Source organism: Oryza sativa, chromosome 3, assembly GCF_034140825.1.
Source record: "Oryza sativa Japonica Group chromosome 3, ASM3414082v1".
NCBI classification, from domain to species: domain Eukaryota; kingdom Viridiplantae; phylum Streptophyta; class Magnoliopsida; order Poales; family Poaceae; genus Oryza; species Oryza sativa.
Window position 1 is genome coordinate 36,620,387 of NC_089037.1, and position 22,584 is coordinate 36,642,970.

General features: G+C 43.8%; 4 protein-coding genes across 8 annotated transcripts; 2 read left to right on the top strand and 2 right to left on the bottom strand.

The window, feature by feature from the left end:
• The first annotated feature begins 596 nt into the window (after positions 1-596).
• LOC4334775 (uncharacterized) lies at positions 597-6,450 on the top strand. The gene is made up of 3 exons (XM_015776730.3): positions 597-1,215; positions 3,719-5,150; positions 5,265-6,450. Exons 1-3 carry the CDS (start codon positions 1,129-1,131, stop codon positions 5,753-5,755), a joined length of 2,010 nt encoding a protein of 669 aa, XP_015632216.1. The 5' UTR covers positions 597-1,128; the 3' UTR covers positions 5,756-6,450.
• Positions 6,451-10,290: 3,840 nt separating this feature from the next.
• On the top strand, positions 10,291-11,632 carry LOC107277808 (CRIB domain-containing protein RIC4). The gene is made up of 2 exons (XM_015776490.3): positions 10,291-10,792; positions 10,892-11,632. The coding sequence occupies exons 1-2, from the start codon at positions 10,624-10,626 to the stop codon at positions 11,221-11,223; spliced, it is 501 nt and encodes a 166-aa protein (XP_015631976.1). The 5' UTR covers positions 10,291-10,623; the 3' UTR covers positions 11,224-11,632.
• A 1,132-nt stretch (positions 11,633-12,764) lies between these two features.
• Positions 12,765-16,886, bottom strand: LOC4334778 (uncharacterized). 5 transcript variants are annotated; one of them, XM_066308837.1, is made up of 3 exons: positions 16,700-16,886; positions 13,465-15,298; positions 12,765-13,357 (listed from the first exon to the last, which is right to left on the bottom strand). In XM_066308837.1, the coding sequence occupies exons 1-2, from the start codon at positions 16,787-16,789 to the stop codon at positions 13,727-13,729; spliced, it is 1,662 nt and encodes a 553-aa protein (XP_066164934.1). In that variant the 5' UTR covers positions 16,790-16,886; the 3' UTR covers positions 12,765-13,357; positions 13,465-13,726. The 5 variants fall into 5 exon arrangements, with proteins under 5 accessions (XP_066164934.1, XP_015631972.1, XP_015631973.1 ...); XM_015776486.3 differs by having other exon boundaries at positions 12,765-13,370; XM_015776487.3 differs by having other exon boundaries at positions 12,765-13,370; positions 13,465-15,379.
• A 398-nt stretch (positions 16,887-17,284) lies between these two features.
• Positions 17,285-20,090, bottom strand: LOC4334779 (purple acid phosphatase 15). Its single transcript, XM_015776489.3, has 6 exons — positions 19,467-20,090; positions 19,055-19,394; positions 18,530-18,747; positions 18,054-18,244; positions 17,688-17,975; positions 17,285-17,601 (listed from the first exon to the last, which is right to left on the bottom strand). Exons 1-6 carry the CDS (start codon positions 19,906-19,908, stop codon positions 17,461-17,463), a joined length of 1,620 nt encoding a protein of 539 aa, XP_015631975.1. The 5' UTR covers positions 19,909-20,090; the 3' UTR covers positions 17,285-17,460.
• Between the last annotated feature and the right edge of the window lie 2,494 nt (positions 20,091-22,584).

The window sequence follows — 22,584 nt, forward strand, 5'->3', positions numbered from 1 at the left end:
GGACATTTCGATCATAATTCCAACAATATTCAGACGTGTGTATCCAACACACGTGTATGCGCGTTATGGTACTAACTGTGGACAACAACACTCTACACGAGACAATATGTAACATTAGGCGACAACAAAAACGACGGTGGAACTGTGGCTGCCAATTCCACTAGTCCAATTAGGGAGCACTGTTGCGAAAAAAAAACTTGGTAGCCAGTCAGAAATGCCAAAAAAAAAAGAGGAAATCGTTTAGGGTAGGAGTCTTATTTATTGATGATAAGTGTGGTGTACGTGCATATATACATCCAACAAATACTAAAAAGAACCTATTACTCAAATGGAGGAGGAAGCAAGCTAAAGTAAAAATGATCCCTACAAGCATGAGCCTAATAATAATACCATAACGGAAGAACAATAATCCACGCGACCACGCAGGCAAAGAAACGAAAAGAAAAGAAAACCCCAACAAAAAAACAATTAAAAAAAAGGAGTAATAGCCGGAAATAAGACGACCATGTGTTGTTGGGCGCGGTGAGGGGCCCAACCCAGAAATAAGCGAGGCGGACCTGGGCTATATATACCCCTACCCAGTCTCCTCTTTCCGGTTTCCTCTTCCCTTCCCCCTTCCTCCTCCTCCTCCCCCTCCTCCGGTGCGGTGCGGTGGAGTCCCCTTCCTCCTCGCGCTCCTCCTCCTCCTCAACCCTACTCCTTCTCCTCCTCCTCCGAATCCAAACCTGACACACAGAGGCGGCAGCGAGAAGGTGGAGGAGAAATTTGAACGGAAAAGGTTGGGGGATCGCATCGCAACGAACCCAGCACTGCAGCCCCCCCGATTCCGATTGGGTGGGGGGTCGGATCCTCGGATCCCCCCGCGCCGCCGATAATTCGGCCCCGCCCCCGCCCAGATCCCCGCGATTCCGGCGCCGGCGCCGGGGATGAGAGCCCCGAGGACATGGTCGCCGTGGCACGAGTGAGGCGGCCCCGGTTGCTGCGCCACCAGGAGGAGGGGAGGAGGACCGCCCGCGCCCGCGCCCGCGGCGGCGGCGGAGGAGGTGTCTGCGGTGGTGGTGGTGGTGGTGACCTGAGGCGGAGGAGGGAGGAGGTGGTGGGTGATCCGGGGCCCGAGGCGGCCGTGCCATGTCTCGCTGCTTCCCGTTTCCGCCCCCAGGATATGAGAAGACCGCCCGCCCCGACGGCCAGCTAGCCTCGCACCTGCTCGAAAAGGTGGAAACCCCAAACAATCTCACACTCCCCCCATGCCACCCCCGTCTCCGTCCTCCTCGCTCCATTGATCGCTACTAGTACACATGCATCCGGGGATATCTTAACCTGACTTATGCTGTTGCAGTTGCCTGTAGAATTTCAGAACCAAGCCGTAGGTCACGTTCTGGTGGGGAGAGGGGAGGGGGGATAAGCTAGCCCTAGATGATTAGGGCTGATGTCTTAGGAATTTTCAGCTGCTGGGCTACTAGGGTTAGATCACAGCCTTGTCGGCTCGCGGGAGGCGTTATCGCTGCTCACGGGGATCTCACGAGACATCCATGGAATTTAGATTTGCTAGACCAATGCTTTCCTAAAAGTGTCCTTGATGGCTTGAGCTGGATAAATTAGGTCTTTGACTAAGCGGTTAAAGGTAGGCGTCTTCTTTTGGATGGATCGACGGAAGATAATGTAGTAACGTATAGTGTTTATTCATTGGTCGCAACTTACGTCATGCTTATCTCAACTATATTAGATAGGCTAGTGGATTGTAGCATATTTATCTTGCCACTTTGCTAGCTGAAACCTACTCGAGTCTTCATGAAAACCACGACGTGTTGTTTTGCACCATTCTGATGGCTGCGAAGATGGTGTGGTAGAAAAAACTTCGTTGGTTATTTTGTTTGTTAGAGGTTACATTCAATTTTCAATTATGTCATGGACATGTTGATAGAAGATTGGACAGTCAATTACTACACTCCTTTTATGGTCTTGACATGCATCTTTGTGGAAGTTACAAAGCTAGCATGATGCATGTTATGCTAACTTTGTCTATGTTAAAATAAAGTTGTACGTTACTGACCTTAGTAATTGTCTGACCAGAATCACTATGGTGGAATGTGTCTTTTATTAATTGTCAGTCTCAATAGTGGTTGTTCTAAATCAATTTTAGCTTTCCCTTCTAGGCTGTAGACCATATATGTATTCCAGCATTTGTTTCTATATAATGCTGATTTCAATCCTCTCTCTTCTTCTTTTCTATATAATGCTGATTTCAATCCTCTCTCTTCTTCTTTCCATGCCTGATTATGTATTACAACATTTCCTCACTAAGTCATTATTACTTTAGGTAGGCGGAACTTGTGCTTCTGTTATGTTGCCTTCATGGTTGTGCATATACATGATTCTAACAGATTTAACTGCCTTTTCCCTTTGGTATACCTGTCCTCAGTCTGTCTTTGTCTATGTGCTGTTCCTGTGGTTGCATAGATCCTCAAATCTGTCAATCTGCTTCGTGCATATTTCATTCTGCTTCAATTTTTTTTTATTACAGCTAACATGTTGTTCACTTCTGTTCATGCTTCTGTTTATTGTCCATATTTTGAGTAAGTAGAAAATGCATTTAACATGAAAGTTCAAAGGGGCTAAGCTGAAGTGGCAACACAAATGCACTAAAAATGAAAAGATTTGGACTTTAAGCTTATGTCTCACAAAAGCAAATGCCATGTTTGTGTGTTTTTTCTTTTATTCTTCTGGCTGTTGGCTGTGAAATATGCCTGTAGTGTCTATGCATTCCATCCGTATGATAATTGCTAACATTATGGATGATTTTGTATCTATGCAAGCTTACAAAGTTCTGTTACATTCTGGCATCAGGGAACTATGTCACACTTGAGTTTTACTCTTAAACAACTTTTAGTGGTGTCAAACAAGTGAAAACAATGGCTATGATACAGTTTATATAACATGAATACATGATATGCAACACTTAGTAAAAATATGCTCTTATTTAGTGATTCCCCCACTTTGTTTTGTCACCCGGACTCACGCTTTTGTTAATATAAAGGTGTTTTCTCCGCTAACTATTTGTAGGCTAGTAGTTTAATTTCAAAACAAAGGTAACTCATGGTTGTTGCATATCTTTTGATCTGTAACTTGATAATAATTGGTACAATTCTCCAAAGCAAAATACAGTGTGTAGCTTCATATACAGAATCAGGCGCACAATTAGTCTTGGATATTGCAGAAACAATTAGTTTGCATTTCAATAGGATAAATTTGTTACCAAAAAATCCTGCATTTTTTTGTCTCGTTTGTTTAAAAGGCAGTAGCTAGCCAATCTTGCTTATAATTATTCAATATTTATGTAGTACTATTTCACTGGTTCAAAAATACCATTTCCGATACAACTTGATAAGGATAGTACAGCGGAAGCCATTTATGATGCTACTTATTGGCTTGTAGTGTTAATGATTTACATCTCAGTGACTGCAGCATCGGTAACTTGTTGTTCAGTAGTATGTCTTTAGGCAGTTCCCCAGGACAGTCTCTCTTGTACGTAAAAGTCTTATTATGTTACCTTGGTCATCCTGTGAGGTTAATGATTATCAGCTCAGAGAAATTTTCTTTTGAAAATCATTTCAATATGTTCATTCATGAATGGTATTGTTGACATACATCTTCGCGTTTTTTAGTTATTTGTTTTATTCTCAAACTCTACTTAACTGAAAAACCCTCCTTGTTTCAGGAGAAACACAAGGAGAAGAAGCATAAGAAGGACAAGAAGGACAAAGAAAGAAAAGAAGGCAAAGACAAGAAGGATAAAGAAAGGAGCAAAGACAAGCACAGAGATAAAAAGGATCGGAAAGAAAAACACAAAGACAAGAAAAAGGACAAGAGCAAAGATAAAAGCAGGGAATTAGAAGAAGGAACTGAAAGACACAGCGAGGCTCTCCATGGGCAAAAAGTTGGAGAGAGCAGCAGGAAGTCTGAAGAAATTAAGGATCCTAAATCCAGGGAGGACTTGGTCACGAGGACACAAAATGAGAAAGGGACGACGAATCAATCTGTTCAGAACTTTTCTGTTTCAAATCAACGAGGTCGTGAAGGCTTTAGTGCTGCACCTGCACTGGAGAATGAAAGAACTGCAGCTAATAAAATGCATAGTCACTCTATTAATGCTTCAAGGAAAACTGAGGTCTTGGGACAGAAGAGCATCAGCATCAACCAACAAAAAAATGGGACAGCAATTCGACGTGGAGACAACATCACCAGTTCATCTCAAAGAACTTCTGATGTCTTCATTGCAGCACCTACAGCAGAAAAAGAAAGAGTTAAAGTTGCAAGGCCTCTCTCTAACTCTACTGATTCTGCACCAAAGAAAGATGGGATGGGACAGCGAATCAATAACATTAGCATACTGGTTCAGAAGAGAACTGATAGTCCAAACAAAGAGACTGCGAAGAAAGAAGCTGGCACCAATTCTCCACTGCTTCCAAGCCCTGCTAATACCATGCATAAGGGAAATGGTAAGGTTGGTCGGCCAATGGAGATTCCAACACAGAGGTTTGACAGTCCATCGACTTCTAGTGCAACAGCAGGGACAGATAGAGGAATGCCTAGGTCATCTATCCCAAGCCCAAGTATTACAATACGAAGGCCAAATGGGCTTGTACGACCACCTGAGAGCATTTCCATTTCTTCTAAGAAACCTGATGCAGGAGGTGCTTCCCCTGCTATGGGGAAGGAAAAGGAACAGGGTGGAAGGATATTGCAGAATAATATTATCGATCCAAAACAGATTAATTCAAAACCTCCAACTATGGAGAAAATTACAGATGGAAGAACTGAAAGGATGGAGAAGGTCAGAGATGGGGCACCTGATGTTGCAAAGGAGGATAAGAAGAGTGATCGACACGAGAAAAAGAAAAGGAAAGAGAAAGATAAACACAAAGAGAAGAAAAGGGATAAAGAGGCAAAGAAGGAGAAAGACGAACAAAATAATAACAAAGAGCATGATAAGCTAAGAGAAAACAGTATAAATTATCAGGTAGATAATAGTCTTCACATGAAGTCCTCAACCCCTCCTTTAGCCCCACCAGCTGATGATGCAAAAGCTGCCCAAGCTGATGAAAACCTGAAGAAGCGAAAGAACCACGAGATGAATGGCTACTTGCAAAGTGAGTTCATTCTTTTTCTGTTTTTTCTGCACTTATCAGTATTGTATAGTGTTGTAGAACACCATTATATTTTTCTATGGTACATTATATTATAAGACTTCTGATGATGTACAGACCATCATGATACAATGCGGCCTACAAAGTTGCCAAGACCAGCCCACTCCAACACTCCTGTGGAGAATGGTACAGCATCTCATGTAGCCGCGCCACTCTCTTCTGTGAAGCCGGAGGCCATAAATATTGAAAAGGCTATAAGGCAACACAAGAAGGAAGAGAAGATCAATGGCAACCAGGAAGGTCAACGATCTTCAGTTGAGCCACGGCTTCATGATCCTCTAGTTGCATCCGAGAATGGTGCACCTACTAAGAAGTTGCCACACCCAGACAGCAAGTATCTCAGTCAGATATACAGCATTCCTGAAGCACCTCAAATGATGGAATGGCATGGGCACGATGACCAGGACTGGCTGTTTGACCATGATGGCACACAACCAAAGAAAACCGAGTCAGAGACTGAGGCCGATGGAGCTTCCCAAGTGTGGGCTCAGCCTCTGAAGATTGACCAGGCAGATGTCATTGCGTTACCATACGTCATTCCCTATTAATACAATGCAGCCCAAACTGCTGGGTGCTGAGTGAGGATCCTGTGGAGTAACTGAGCATTTGAACGCCAAACTGCAACTTGTTTCTAGGTGCTGCATTTGCTACAACTAGTGTAGCTCGGCACAAATGGGTGATTCATCCATTTGCGGGTAGCACTTCCTATATCCTCATGCACCCTGCTAGATTGGTGCATGAGATTCATCACTTTGTGAGAGTTGGCGTAGCAGCTGAAGAATATCCTGAGTGAATGCTGCGTGGGAAGACATTGTCCAATTCATTGTCAGAACACGCCGATTATGTAAGGGGTTGATATATCCTGCTGTTACCGCTGCACAATTTTGATCTGTAAGGTGTAAAAGCATTTTTATAACCAAAATGTACATTAGAAAGAGGAGGATGGGGAGAGGGAGGAGGAAGACTGGAGGATTCATTTATACTTGAGATGGTTCCACATGCTGTTGGCTGAGAGTCTGCTTCTGCTTTGATTTATCCCAAAGTTTGGCTCTCTACCTTTGACGTGCCTTTTGTACATAGCTGTTAGTTTTACAATAGATGATGTGGTGTCCGAGGTTGTAACTTGCTTCTTGCGCGGATTTCATGTTGAGAGTCATGCCATCTCCTGTCACATACATTTTGAGGTACCTACCATCTGAAGAGGATGGATGACTGTTAATTTCAGTTGACTTTACCAGTTTAACTTCTATCCCAAATTGCTTTGTATGGTTTATAAGAGTAGCTTGCTGGCAACTGTTTGCATGGACATGTCGTTTTTCTAATGGATTTTTTTCGCTCTGCTGTGCTGCTGTTGCCTTTATTCCAGTATTGTTTACCAAGCTTATGTCTCCATTAAACTTTACATCCAACATCTGTTCCTTGCCAAATTTTAAATTATCAGTACCCTTCCACTTTGCATTTCGTGTTCTGCTAAAGGATCATGGCTATTAAGTGCATATAATGCCCATAGACATTAAATATACTGCAAAGGAATACCTAGCTTATGCTAATTTTTTTAAGAAGAAATGGTGAAGTGTCCATCAAGACAAGTATGGTACCGGGCACGCTCTCTGCATACAGATACGGCTCACTAAACTCGCCTAATGGTGCACCTAATGTTTATCATCAGTTTGTCATTAGTCAAGTCAATCATCGAGCGAACAATCTAACAGGCAGTCAGGCAATGGCAAAATTAGACGGCACGGCTAATAAGAGGAGAGAGCCCCACAAAGCGGTAAGTGCAGTGCATGACAGCATGAGCATGACAAGACTGTATATGTCCAGTATTGCATACGCAGCACTGGAGAAGTGGTCTGGAAAATGGAGGCTATCCGTGAGTAAGAACATAAGAACCAATTTGGTTATTTCGTAAGTAGCAACAGCTTGTTTCGAAATCTTCAGCTCCTCCAAACAAAATGCATATTCTCACCTACCCAAATTAGTTATAGAAACAAAAAGAAAATTAATTAAAGTCAAAAGCTGAGAAACCTAACTTAACTTTTCTAGCTGTTTCTCGAAATCTCAAGCTCCTCATATAATACCAAAAAAAAATAAATTTAGGATTATTTTAGTTGGTTACCGAATAAAAATTCAAATCTTGTATTTTGATTTAGATTTCTGCCCAACAAAAACTGCCTGTTACCGGATTTCCCAGGACGGTAATTATTGACAAACCGGTATTTGAAACTGTATCAGCAGCAGGGCAGAGGCAGAGGCAGGTGCACTTGGAAAGGCGATAGTGAGGCGTGTACTTGGAAAGGCTGACTCTGCCTATGCAATTGCACAAACACACATCACACAGTGCAATGGCAATGCAACTGCAAGGCAGCCAAAAAGGGAGGAGGAAACAGAGGAGAAGTGATGGTGGTGGCCGACTGGCCGTGCGAGCGTGCATTGTCTAACGTGCATCTATCTATCCCCACCACAACCACCGCTTTGGTGGTGAGAATGAGAGGCATTCTGCTCCTGGGATGGGAGTGACATTCTCTGCTTCCAGTCGTTGCTGCTGACGACTGCAATGCCATAGCAGCAATGATGCTTCTCTTCTCTTCTCCTGTCTCTCATCTCATGTACTACTACTAAGATCAATCATATTCAGACGATTCCTACGCATAAGCTGCTACTTCCAAATCATTATCGCCATCAGCCTTGTGTTCATCTGTACTAGTGTGCCAACACTTGTGCTAATGTAAATCAATGCTTTCTTGGGGCCACTAGTAATGGATCAATTGCTACTAGTAGTCATTAATTCATTATGCACCATGACAAATTGACAAATTGATCATCACTAGCACTGTGATTCTTCCAAGTGGAACCTGACAGCTCAACACGACTACACAATAGGTAAACAGGAAAAAAGAGAGAAAATAACAAGAGATGATCCCTTAACCAAAATCATTTTTTTAATTATGCTATGAAATACAAAGAAGAAAAATCTCATTCTCCTAACTGATTAGATTTTGGAAGGCATGTAGACCGAGCAAACAAGAAGAAGGAAAGGACCAAGAAAGAGGCATATGCTCGTGATTCCACAGCCAGCGACCTGATTCCTTCCCTTTCCTTCCTTCCAGCATGCAGTAGTACGGACGCATGCAGGCAGGCAACCACCAATCTGTATCTGTAATCAGCATGCTCCATGCTTGCTTGTTTCGGTTGCAGAAAACAGGAGGATTGTCTTGTTCGTTTGCAAGCATGGCAAAGGCCAGCAACAACCAATCCCCCCGGCCATATATGCATGACGGACTGTAGATTTGTTCATATCTACATGCATGATCTGATTATCCTATCATTATCTGCCTCTGATTTTAATTATGCAGAGTTGTTTTCACAGGGATGGCACTCCATTTCTTGCTTATACCGAGTTCTGAATTCTTTTTTTTGTTACACGGAAAACACATACGCACGTACAACATTACACACGTATAACGTATAGCGCGCTCACACCTATTATTACAGTCCCCCAACATGCGCTCAAAGAGACAAAGACCAACGTCAATTCCTTGGCCTCATTAAAATCCTATTGAAAAGGCACCCATGTATAGCACCTGAATTTTTCTATTGACCACATGCATGATGCATTTGTACAACTGTTCATCAGCAGAAAGGTGCTACGGTTAGTATGGACCTCCAGTTGACTACTACTACTACAACTGTACAGTGAAGGACTGAACTGATCTGATCACCAGCTATACTGGTATCAATGTAGGTACAGGTAGTATGCATATGTATGTAGGAGTGAGCAACTTAGCATTCCGTATCAGTGTAGGGTTGGATCGACGTGTTCACTGCAACAACCATACCAGCAACAACCTTCCTCCATCTTGCACTGCACTATCACACTACCTCTTTTAGTCATCTCCTCTTTTCAATTCGCTTGCCTTTTCTTTTCTTAGTGCTCCAGAATCGCTTGCACCCCACTCCAGAGATCGATGTCGATCTCCTCCTCTTCTCCTGCTGCTGCTAATTCTCTCCAAGAACTGAACTGCACCTGGTTGGTTGTTGGCTATAGCTCCAATTCTGCAGCTGCAGATCAACTGATGCAACAATTCAGCATCAGCATGTCTGAACTCTCAACTCTGAAGAGGCCTTGCATTCTGGACCCATTTCTGCATGGCAAGCTTGGTCTTGAAGGCAAGACAAGGATTCATGTGGCCGTTTGTTTATTGTGACAAATGTTCTGCTTCTGCCAATGCGTGCGTACAAGTATTTCTCCTTTATAATGTCTGTCTGCTTCGGCAGCATGTGAACAATCCCTTTCTTGTTTTCCAAATGGGATTAAAGAAGAACCAGGTGGTTGGGTTGGAGCAGATTCAGAGACTTGCTAACCTTATGCAAATCAATTTAAATTATACTACTTGAAGTTGATTCATATTGAAGATTACGAAGTTGACTCTGGAGGAGATCCAGTCCAGGGTAGATGGATAAATCAATCCATCACTTTTACCCTTTATACCTGCTAGATTTTGCTATGGACTGTACTGTCGGCTGGCTGTGGTAAGGTTCATTCTTGTCAACCTTGCTACCTGCTTCACCCTGAACATTTTCCTGACCTATCAAGTAAAAAAAAAACAGAGAGGAAAAAAAGACGCAATTATTAGGGAATGATCTAATATCAAATAATTAGAAGGGGTGAGGCTTCGAACCCAGTCGTCTAGCCCACCACCTTGTGGAGCTAGCTGGAAAACCCCCGGATATTTCTCCAGAGAGAATATGTTTATCTAGATAAAAAGATGCTAATACTATCTTAACATGGATGTCACAAGTGTCAGGTGCACTTAAGGTTTGAATTTTTTTTTCAAGTGCTAGCATGAGACATCCAAGAGAGAATTTATGTAACTTTCAAGTGTTAGGAATGTTGTACACCATGAAAGAGAGGAAGATACACTGTTGATCATCATCATGCACCAGCACTAGCAAAGCAGCAATGACAAAATTAACAAATCCAAAGGCAATCAAAGAGTACATGATACATGTACAATCCCCTCTAGTAGGTCCTAAACAAAGATAATCTGGATCACAAATCTCAAACTGAGGATACCATACCATACTCTACCACGTACAGATCTCTGTCTGTCTCTACTTTCTCTCTGTCCTTCTCTCTCACCAAACCTCAACTTTCCCCTTCTTTCAGGCCTCCCCCTCTATATAAGCTGCCAATCATGCATCCTTGGCAACAAAGCCAAAAACCCAAGAAAGGAGACACTGATCATTCTTGCCATATATTCTACCATATATACATACATATACACACAATTTCTGTATATATTTCTTGCTAACCATTGTTGCTGCTAGTTGCTTCTTCTTCTTCTCCTCTACCTTGTCATCGTCCGTAGTAGAAGTAATCAAGAATTCAAGATTCTCATTGGCTGCTGCTGCCATGAAGGAACGCCGCGGCAGCGCCGGCGTCTTCCCCTTCTCCATCGGCTGCATGTCGCAGTCCGCCGTCGACGTCGCCGACCCGCACGACAAGAAGTCGACGACGACGACGCAGAACGACCCTTCCTCCTCCTCCGCCTCCGCCGCCGCCATGGCCGCCGCCGCACAGAGTGAGTTCTTGATCACCGAGTAGTACTGAAGATGATAACATCAATCTTTTCAACGACATCATTAGAGTACGTAGCTGCTAACCTGCAATTGATCAAAAGGCGCGGAGGAAGAAGGCGGCGGCGAGAAGGTGAAAGGCGCCACGGCGGCGGCGGCGGCGGCGGTGGCGTCCTCTGGCATCGTGGCCACCGGCGTGCAGCGGCTGATCAAGGGGATCAAGAGCCTGTCCCAGATTTTCGCCATGTACGACGACGAGGAGGAAGACGAAGAGGAGAGGGAGATGGTGATCGGGTACCCGACCGACGTGCAGCACGTCGGCCACATCGGGTGGGACGGCATGAACAAGGTCGGAGGCATGGTGAACGCCTTCTCCCTCCCATCCTCCCTCTCCCTCCGACAGCTCGAGATGGCCATGGAAGCAGCTCATGCCTGAACTGAACACACACTGCAACTCTGAATTCTCAGTCTCCTCTCCTTGCTGGCTTGCTGCAGTATTAGCTAGCAAAAGAAAAGCATTATTACTGCTGCATCATGAATCCATGCATGCATGCAACTGATGAATGATTAACAACATGCAGGCATGGGGTAGTGCTCTTGATTTGATTTGCATATTGATTAGTAGTTTCCATGTGGCTGTGTTGAACATCATTTCAATTCTCTGAATGAATTGGTACTACATGCATGCATGCATGGCTGTGTTTCCTTCTTCTTCTTTTTTTTTTTTTGGTTTGGCCTTCAATTCATTTGGTTGGGCATCAACGTGTTCAGTAGTGTGTACATAGTTACATGGGCATGTGAACCTGTACAAATTGTCATCAACGATATTGACAGTGCTTGCTATCTGTAATAATCTCTACATGTGAGCTTCATAATCTTCTTCTTTTGTTCTCTCTCCCCTTTTCTTCTAGCTCTCTGCTGCTTTCTGTTAGCATGTGATCCTAGGGATTAACTGTTCTTGTGTAATTGTCTTGTCAGTAGCTAGCTCCTGATGGTAATAAATTTGCTGCTAGAAACACCACATTAATCATGCATTCAAGTCTCTGGTGGCTCAGCAACGCCGGTGTGCGACCAAGCGTACACGCATCTACTGGAGAATGTACTGTTGCTGCACTGCATCCAGCTAATTAATTACTAGCTAATTACCAGTTGATTCCAATTATGAGCGCAATTTGGTTAAGTAATTAAGGCTGGTACACGTAGTACCACAGCTAGCTAGCTTACACAAGTGACAGCTACTGTACTTTTTTTTTTCGGTTGCTCATCACACGTCGAGAAAATGACAAGGCAGATTGGCAATACACCACACTGCTTTGTCGGTAGCTTTAGAATTGCCAACGAGGAAAAGTACCAGACACGTATTGCCACCAAATTTTGTAATTCCTGTAAAAAAAACTGAACTGTTTCCTATGCAATTCGGGCGAAATTCTGTAATGATATGGGTAGCAGGAAGTAGAAAAGAAGCATGTCATTTTCGAATTGTGATCATGGCTCCTGTTAGATGATTAATTAATCTCACCAACCATGAATTAATAATAGGCACTGTTGCTACGTGACTCAATTGCTAGTAGCTTCTGTTTATGAATTTAGTTGCACTTCTTTTTCGGACAAACTAGGAGATAACAAAGGTTATTAATCAGTTGATGCGAACAAGCATATCTTTGATGTGATGTTTCGTTTTTATCAGTTAAGTTAAATGACGATATTAGTAGTACCATGCTACCAAAATGTACGACAATTAGTGGAATGTCAGCGACAGTCTAATTGATTAAGAAGCATGATTAATTAGTCAGACTACTAAAACAACTATTTCGTTTTTCATGTGGCAAATAATTATGTTTTTTTTAGAAAATGAAGGTATCTTAAATTCATCACTCTACGTTAACACGATTTATCTTATGCCTACGCTAGAAAGACAGCCCCATGTGTCATCCTCTGAGGATATGTTACTTTTAATGGAAATATGAAGAGTACAGATGCTGCATGATTGTTTATCACAGTAAGTTTGGATTACATGAGATCAATCAGTCCAAAAAATAGTTTTTCTGTGATTACATGATTGAGAGCAAAACAAACAGTACAGTGGGGGCACAGAGTTAGCTCTCAAGTCCTTCTTGTTTATGGTGAGCTCACTTCTGGCAAAAAGCCAACCCGTGACAAACCTAACTGCATCATCACCACATTACTTCTTGGTTGGTGATTGCAATTTATAAGTGGATTAAGCACTAAATTAATTCTAGCAACTAAATCTGCTACTTTAGTATCATGCCCTCAACCCCTGAGCACCAGGTTTGAGTGGTCTTTAATTTGCAAGTATTGCTTTGTATTTAGCTGTTCTAGACTTCTAGTACTAGAAATGAATATATAAATGGTCACTGCAATGATGTGCTATAAGCTGATTCTTTCGGTACACGCTGTAGAACACTCGTGAATTCTTGAGTTGATGTTGAAACTTACAAGAGCAGCTAGATTCCTTGATCGATCAACCTCTCAACATGCTTCTGGAGAACCATGCAGGTGTGCAAACTTGTACCTGATGCTATGTTCAGATTGAGGCTTCCGCTTCCGTTCTGGAGAGGAAAGCTAAAAAGGTAAAGAGACGTACAGCAATTGTTACTTACCGGCTAATTTATTTGTTTTCTTGAAGAGACATAGAGAAAAAGAAGGATATCATTACATTCCAAGGCACTTCAGACGAAAGGTTGCCGCTTCTGTGGTTCGTGCTCCATACTTCATACTCACATAGATGATAGATCACATGCCATAGACCATATTCATATTTTGGTTCCATGTTGCAGCTTGACAACTAATATTTTCCTTCTCAGAACACGAAATGTGATGCGATCATTTGGCCAAGTGACCAGTCCCATCTTTTACATGATTGTTGTTCATATCTGTGGTTCTGAGAGATATCTTGAAACAATAGCAGAGTCATCAGTTCACACGTTGCATACCATAATGGACTTGAGCTCACCATCAGCTGCTCCACTGATTGCTATGCCGTTGTCCCTGACATCCATCAAGTATGACAGTGAATCCTGCGTTACTATCTCACCTGGGATCAGCACCGGGATACCTGGTGGATAAGGGCAGATAAGCTCACCACAAATCTCACCAAGGCTATCCTCGATGGACACTCTCCTCTTCTTTAAAAAGAAGGCCTCCCTTGGTGTCAACTTGATGGAGAACTTGTCCAGTGGGCTACTAGCAGGATTCTCTTTTCTGGAACTGGACCCATTTTCAGAGAAGTATTTTTCTGACAGATGCTTTACAGAATGTACAAGCCTCTGAACATCATGCCTTCTGGTCCCTAAGTTGACTGCAAATGTCACGGCCTGTGTACCGACCAGCTCAGATACAATTTGATGCTCCTCAGCTAAAAAATCATCTGCTTCATATCCAGATAATTGCAGATCTGAAGCACTTAATGTGATACGCAAGGGATCAATAGCAGGAAAATCAGAAAGAAAGCTTGATAAGTCCAAAACAGATATTCCTGGGATAATCCTCAGCTGATGTTTTGTTTCTAAAGCCATAGATACTGGTTCATCAAAAGATTCTGCATTCTCACTCAGCTGAGCCCTTGCGGCATCCAAAGAAGAGAGTAGAAGGTAACTTGGGCTTGAGCTCTGGAGCAATTGGAGGCATTGGCTTACTTTATCTGCATCCACAAGATCTCCAGCCATGTGAAGCATTGAGGACTGTGTAAGCGAGCACAGAACCTTGTGTGTGGATTGCACAACCAAGTCGGCACCTTGCTCAGTTGCGCTGCTTGGAAAATTTCTGTGAAACCTGAAATGGGCACCATGCGCCTCGTCAACTATAACAGGAATGCCTTGCAGGTGGCAAACATTGACAATTCCTTGTATATTGCTGCATATGCCATGATAGGTTGGTGATGTAACAAGAACAGCACCTACCTTCTTTCTGTCCTCCTCCAGTTCCTTAACCACTTTATCCACCTGCGATGGGGTAATACCCCCAGCAATGTCCCACCCGGAATTGTACTCAGGTACTATATATTTGGGCACAGCACCAGACAAAACCAGTGCAGAGATCACTGAAATATGACAATTTCGAGGTATGATGAGGTAGTCACCAGGGGAACAGGTAGCCATCACTGAGGCCTGGATTCCACATGTACTTCCATTGACCAGGAACCATGTTTTAAATGATCCAAATAGTTCAGCTGCTCGCTTCTGAGCATCTAAAATCACACCTTTAGGGGAGAAGAGATCATCAAGCTCAGGTAGCTCAGGTAAGTCATGCAAAAATGTCCTTGAGCCAATAAGTTCTGACAATGAAGGAGGAGAAGCTTTCCCTCTATTATGTCCAGGAAAGTGAAAGCAAGAAACATCTTGATTTGCAGTTGATTTCAGTGCCTGAATCAGAGGGGCAGTACCAGCTTTGACAACTGCTGAAGGTTCAGCATGTGAACCATTAGTAGTAGACGTTCTTGGAGTGTCCCATGAAGTGGCACATTGTACTACAACATGCCGCATGATTGATTCCTACGGGATAACAGATGCGCGTCATTGCATATAATAGAAGGACCAAGAATGCCATGCACTTCATTAATCAGTGATCAAAAGCTGCAAAGTAGATAGTTTAACTTACTAACCATGGCCTGTGTTGGTAAAGCAGACGAAAAAAAAACAAAGGCAGCAGCCTTCAGACAAGTTAAAGCTTATATAAAACAATGTGTATGGTACAAAGGAGCTTGGCTGCATTGTGTGAGAAATTCATGGAAGGAAGACAACAAAATCTTCACATGTTGCACAGCTAAGTAATGCACATGAGCATATATACATTAAGTGTGCTTGGAAGGGAGTGGTAATAGACTCATAGCTTCAGCAGAGAACCTGATTTTATTGGAATGCTTGGGGCCATTTTATAAAGCACAGGTTACTGCCGACTGGATCCTTTCTAATTCATAAATAGCCATTCTAGCAATAACGAAATAAATAATAATAGATCTATGGGTTCATCGTTATTAGAGCTCCGAGCTCATGAGCAATTCTACAAACAGCTTGTGAGCACTCCACTCCACTACGTTACCCAAATACGGGGATACGAATACGGATACACGATATGAGGATACAACACGTTCTTAAAAACACCGATATGGGGATACGTCTATTTATATTTAAAATAATAAAAAGATATAGAGCGAATACATGAATTTTAATTATTAATTATGTACTTAATAACTACAAGACTGTGAATAGAGATAGATAGTCATATGGCATGATATCAATTGATCAATACACCAGTAGTCAAAAAATGATCAATACACCAAAATCTTTTAGTACTATCTCAGATCAGCCTATAATCTGTCTGCTATCTCAGGAGATGAGGCTAACCATGAAGCTCCTATGGATATTGTGCTCCCATGCCTGGTCACTAGTGAATCTACAGACTGCAGCCACATAGCCGCAAGCAGTATCCAGTAGTATGTATGTGCTAGAGATGCACTGCCACTTAAGCATTCAATTTCAGAACTAACTCATCGCCCATCGGATCTAGGAGAAGAGATAACACTTGTACTAAGATGAGAAGGGAAAACCCACAAGAAAATCAATCAAGACTTAAATGGGGAAGAACCAGATATGGCGTACTAATGGCGTTGGGCCTCGCGGCCGGTGATTCCTGAAGACGTTGCGCCCGGTGGAGGAGATGAAACAACCGGCGACTGGCGGAGTCCCTATGCTCAGCGGCAGCGACGCTGCGACCCTTGGTTGGCGATGGTGGCGCCGCCGGCGGCTAGCGGAGGCCCTGCGCCTCGGGGAGGGATGCGACGGTGGGTAGGATGCTCGAACTGCGTCGGGATGGGAACAATAGCAGGCGGCGCTCCCTCTCCCGTGCGTGGGTTTGGATTCGATTGCAGGGAGGAGTAAGAGGATTGAGCTGACCTTGTGTGTGCTGGAGGCGGCGCCGTTGCCCTTGTTCTTGGGCACGCCAGCCACGGTGGAGCAAGGGGAGTAGGCGGCCAAGCTCACCATCCCGGCACCACCTCCTCCTCTCCGGCGACCGCCGCCGCCGCCGCCGAGCTGAACGGGCTGCAGGCTGCAGAGGAGGAGACGCGGGAGATAAGAAGATGACAAGGAGATTAGATGGGAGGCGACTAATCGGCAATTATGTTTGGGCCTCAATAGCTAATGAAGCCCAGCCCAACAAGCTGGCCCGACTAATGGTCCTTCTGCAACTATTTTACATGCCAAACCTGTGTTTGTCAGGTATACATTTTATTCAGAAATAACGTGTTTTCTTCTTTGCGGATTTTGCATGTCCAGGTTCAGCGAAATTCAGGTACATCTTGTTCAGGCTTAATCTATTTCCACACACAGATTTTGCAGTAAAACCTGCATCCAATTTGAGACACCACCAGACAGTAAACTTCAGATTCTGCTATAAATCTGAGAATGAAGAACAAGCACAGTCCTATTTTGCAAGGCTTTCTTCCATCTTGTAATAATTCCAAAATTTCTACAACTAAATTACAAAGTACAATTTAAGCTTCATTCATTCTTCAGATGTCTTACAAGAACACGTATACAACAGCAGAGATGCCGGTCGCTGCATGGAATTTACCTGACAAATCTGAGTACAACTAGCTAGCAAAGCACTATAAAATGTGCCCGCGTAATTTGGCTCTTCTTCTGATAGAAATTAATCAATAGTAAGCTATTCTATTTCTACTGGATTTGATCAGGCACTTGTCAGGCTCCCGAACAATGTAAATCTCATCCCCGACACTACCGTACAGATCCTGGTTCCTGTGCCATCTCCACAACGCATGCGTCTCGTTCTTCACCTGCAAAATCCAAAGATTTTTCATCTCATCTCATCAATGGTGACATTTCTACTTCATGAAGCATCTGAAGAGTTTTTTTTTTTTACCTCAAGAATGCCATGGCCGAAGCTGCTCTCCCGGTAGGCGCTGTAGTCGGGCTGCCGGTCCCAGCAGAAGCTGCCGGCGGCGGGGCCGGAGGTGAAGTTGAAGCCGCAGAAGCCGCCGCCCATGAAGGGGTCCGGCGTGGACAGCGGGTCAGGGCAGCGCCCCGGCTCGTCGGCGTAGCTGGTGGCCATCTTCTCGCGGTTGCCGCCGTCGCCGACGGAGATGTGCACGGGGCCGCACGGGTCCAGCGTGTAGTTGAACACCCGGTTCGAACGCTCGTAAGCATGCACCTGAGTGACACCCACAGTTCATCAGAGAATTCAGAGAAGAAGCAAAATGTTCAGAATATGTTCGGATGAGTCGCTTACATGGCCGGTGAAGACGACGTCGACGGCGTAGGAGTAGAGGAGCTCCTCCATGGCCACTCGCATGCACTCTGCTTCCCTGTAGTGAGCTTTGAAGGTGCTGTACCATGGCGCATGCCAGCCGGCTATCACCCAGGGGGTCACCGACCTGTCCACCTTTGCCAAGTCTTTCTCCAGCCATTTGTACTGCTTCCCTGAATTCGTTATGCAGGTGAAGGTTTTAAATCCATTCAAGATTCAGCTTCATTTTCTGACATTATTATGTTTCTTTACTGAATGTTTATACTCAGTAGGTGTGTGTTTCTTTCCTGAATGTTTACTCTGATGTCCTAACTGAATTCAACTGAATCATGTCACTGAAGCATATAAAATCACTATTGTGCAATTCAATCTTCAAAAAGATGTTTTCATTGCATGAGGTGATATCTCTTTGTTACTGCAACATGGTGGGATGTTCAGATGCTGAATTGAATGTATACCTGATTTACTGTAATCAGCATAAGCCGCGAGCATGATGAAATGGATGCCTCCAGCATCGAAAGAGTAGTAGAATGGAGAGAATGATCCACTCTCCGTCGATGGGAACGAGAATCTGGAGCTGTAAGAAGCGAACGTCTTGTTATCGATCTGCTCCTCAATCTCATGGTTCCCTTCCACCACCATCATCGGAATCCTCGACGTCACTGGCTCCATGTACCTTCAGTTAGACATCACAAATCAATTTATGAACAATCGCTAAATGTTAAGAGTTTCAGAAAAAAAAGGTTCAGTGCTAAATGTTAAGAGTTTCAGAACAAAGATCCAGTGCTAAATGTTCAGAGTTTCAGGAAAAAAAAAGATTCAGTGCTAAATGTGCAGAGTTTCAGAAAAAAAAGATTCAGTGCAAAATGTGCAGAGTTTCAGAAAAAGATTCAGTGGTAAGTGTTCAGAGTTTTAGGAAAAAGATTCAATGCTAAATGTAAAAAAAAAAAGATTCAGTTTTTGGGTTAGTGACTGATCACTACCTTCCCCAGTAATCCCAGCGCGGCTGATACGTCTCATGGATGGGCGTGGAGTTGGCGAAGGAGCAGGAGTAGCAGTCTGTGCCGGTGCCATTGGTGAGGTACAGGTTGGCGTAGCTGACGTCGCCGAGGAGGAGGACCAGGTCGGGCTGGTTGCTCACCATGTGCTCGACGGTGGAGGTGGTGTTGTACGTCAGTCCAAGGTCCCCGACGATGGCGATCTTCCCCGGGTAGCTCCTCGGCCCGACGGCCGGCATCGTGCGGAACGCGTGGATGTCGCTCATCGCCGCCGGGATCGCCGGGTCGCCGCACTGGTAGAAGTACTCTGTCCCTGGCTCAAGCCCTGCAGATCGCACACTTGTTTGAGCAAAGAAATCCAAAGCTGCAACGAAAGCTGAAGTGAAGTGGATCTTACCTTGGAGGCGGACATGGTGGATGATGGCGGAGGTGTAGTTGAGGAGGCCGTCGAAGGGGTAGAGCTGGCTGTACACGAGGGCGTCGCCGGTGGCGCGGCGGACGAGCGAGTCGGCGGCGAGGCCGTAGCGGACGACGCTGGCGACCGCCGTGGGGTCGAGCGGCTCGACGGCGGCGCCCATCTGGAAGTCCCCCGTGACCCAGGAGACCCAGGCGGAGGAGGGCGCGGCGGAGAGCGCGACGGCGATCTGCTCCGGCGCCCACCCCTTGACCCGCCGCTGCACCCGCGGGTCCGTGTCCGGCAGGTCCACCGCGTGGCCCCTGTCCCGCGGCGGCACCGTCACCGGCCGCGTCGGCCCGGCCAACGTCGACGACGGCGCAGCCTCCGCCGCGGCCGCCACCGCCGCGGCGGCGAGCAGCAGCAGTGAGACCCTCATCCGCATTGTGAGATGGCGCGAGATCGATGGGCGGGTAGCGTGAGGAATCAGTGCGAATTTGGAGGGAAATTTATAGGAGCCGAATTGGGACAAGATGGGCGGCGGCCGGCGTGTCCGCTCTGCTCACCATCGCCTGTTTGGAACGAGAAAGTTGATGCAGATATGTAAAGGGAAAGTGATTATCCTCTAACTTCGTACAATCGTACCTGCATCTAAATAGTCATAAAAAATTTTAAAAAATTTGACAAGTTAAATTAATATAAAATATATATCACTTCACACACATACAAATTAAAATTTAACTTCTATAAATTATAACAAAAATAACAAATATAGATGTGAACGTACGATAACTATTTTCAATTTAATTTGTTCTTTTTGTTACAATTTATAGAAGTCGAATTTGATATTACATGTTTATTATGGATGATATATTTCATATTAATTTATATTGTTGTTTTTTAAAATAAAATTTTGATAACTATTTAGATGATATACAAATAATGGGAGGATATCCCATCGAGGAATGAATCTATATCATTTTTTGAATTCTTTTCCCAGGTGGATGAATTCATCTCGATTTATGCGAAATTCACTAAATATCCTCCTGTTTTCAGAAATAAAAGAATGGATTCAGCAGAGATCACATACGGTGTACTCCCTCCGACAAACCCTGATTTCCGTGTCCAACGTTTGACCGTCCGTCTTATTTAAAAAAAATTTAAATGATAAGTCACGCATAAAATATTAATCATGTTTTATCATCTAACAATAATGAAAATACTAATTATAAAAAAATTTCATATAAGACGGACAGTCAAACGTTGACACGGGAAGCCACAGTTTGCCTTTTTTTTTTTTGACGGGGACGGAGGGAGTAGAAGACAGTTGCAATTTCTTTCATATCTGAAATGGATAATGTCGCCGGTGCCGTTACGGAAGTTGTGAGCGCACGTCGCCGGACTTGCGCTTTTGGATGGTTGCGAGGAATATTCCGTCGTCAGCAGAGTAGATGCCTGAGCCGCGCGGCGACGGCGGCGCGATTGGCCGGTCGGCCGGTCCAAGTGCTTGGGCCGTTTCGGGAATCTCGTCATGCCGACCCATGGGAAAGCTTTTCTTACTTCGCTGGGCATGCGTATGCATATGCATGTGTCGCTGCCGCCGCCTACCGGGATGCTCTAGACGGTTGAAGAATTTCAACAAGGATATGCAGTCGTGATCTCTCTCTCTGCTTCTTTTTCTGCTTGCGTTTGCGTTTGCATGGCTAAAAAATTCAGCAATGGAGGCGCAGCGCCACGTTGATTGTTTCATCACGTTGCTCTCCTTTACTTCTTGACTAGGGAGACTGAGAAATTTGCAGCTAGAATGGGCAGATTTGAAAACTTATCTGAAAATTTCATAAAATTCCGTCCAAAATTGCTCCCGTCGGCCGATCCACGAGACCCATGGGCTGGATCACAAGCCACGTTGGGCCGGGCCGTATTTTTATCTACCAAGAAAAGCACCAAGTTGCGGGCAATTTTTTTTAACGACTCTGAAAAATTTTTGGATCTCGTGGTCGTAACAAGAAAAAAAATTATACCACCACACACATACCGACAGCTCTAAAATACAAACACAGAAGAATACTACCATCAGACTAGACGCTGCTAAGAGTGACCCGACCGCCACTAGACAATGTTGACGGCATTCCTCTTCCTCCGCCGCCATTGTTCTCTGCTCTCTGCTTCTGCTTCTCTCTGACAATGTTGACGGCAGTTGCGGGAAAAAATTGTTCAGTCCCTAGAAAAGAAAAAGGCCAATTTAGCTTTCTTATATATACTTGCTCCATTTTGTTAATATATTGACACCGTTAACTTTTCAACGCATGTTTAAGGGGTGGATCAGGAACAAAAAGAAAATTAGGGAGGGCTCAATTACGTAGTTTCTTCAACCTCCAGCCATTTAGGAACTTTTAGTCTATCATTCATGATAAAAAAATCGAAGGAGGTATTCTAAGGGTATCCATGCGTCTTGTGAGTGTAGGGATAACTCAATTCTCCCTGCATCCACGTTGGATCCGCCCCTGCATGTTTACTCATTTGTCTTATTTAAAAATTTTATGCAAAAAATATATGATACATGAATCATGTTTAAAGTATTTTAAATGATGAAATAACTCACGACAAAATAAATTATAATTACACAATTTTTTTCAATAAAACGAATGAACAAGTAAAAAAATTAACGATATCATCGTATATTAAAATACAAAGGTAGTAGCTCGAATACGAGTCATATTCCTCAACCGCAAAAAAAGATACTACTCCCTCCGTTTCAAAATGTTTGACGCCGTTGACTTTTTAGTATATGTTTGACTGTTCGTCTTATTAAAAAAATTATGAAATATGTAAAAATATATGTGTACATGAAAGTATATTTAACAATGAATCAAATGATATAAAAAGAATAAATAATTATTTAATTTTTTTAAATAAGATAAATGATCAAACACGTACTAAAAAGTCAATGGTGTCAAACATTTCGAAACGGAGGGAGTATATCACTGTTTTGAGAGTGGTTTGCACTGATATTTCCCCGGTTATCTGAGCCCTTGTGTTTTAGATGAAGGGCCCAGATTAGGCCTAACGCACCACTCTGCACTGGTAATACTTCCGTGGATCCGCATCGTCCTCCTTCCTT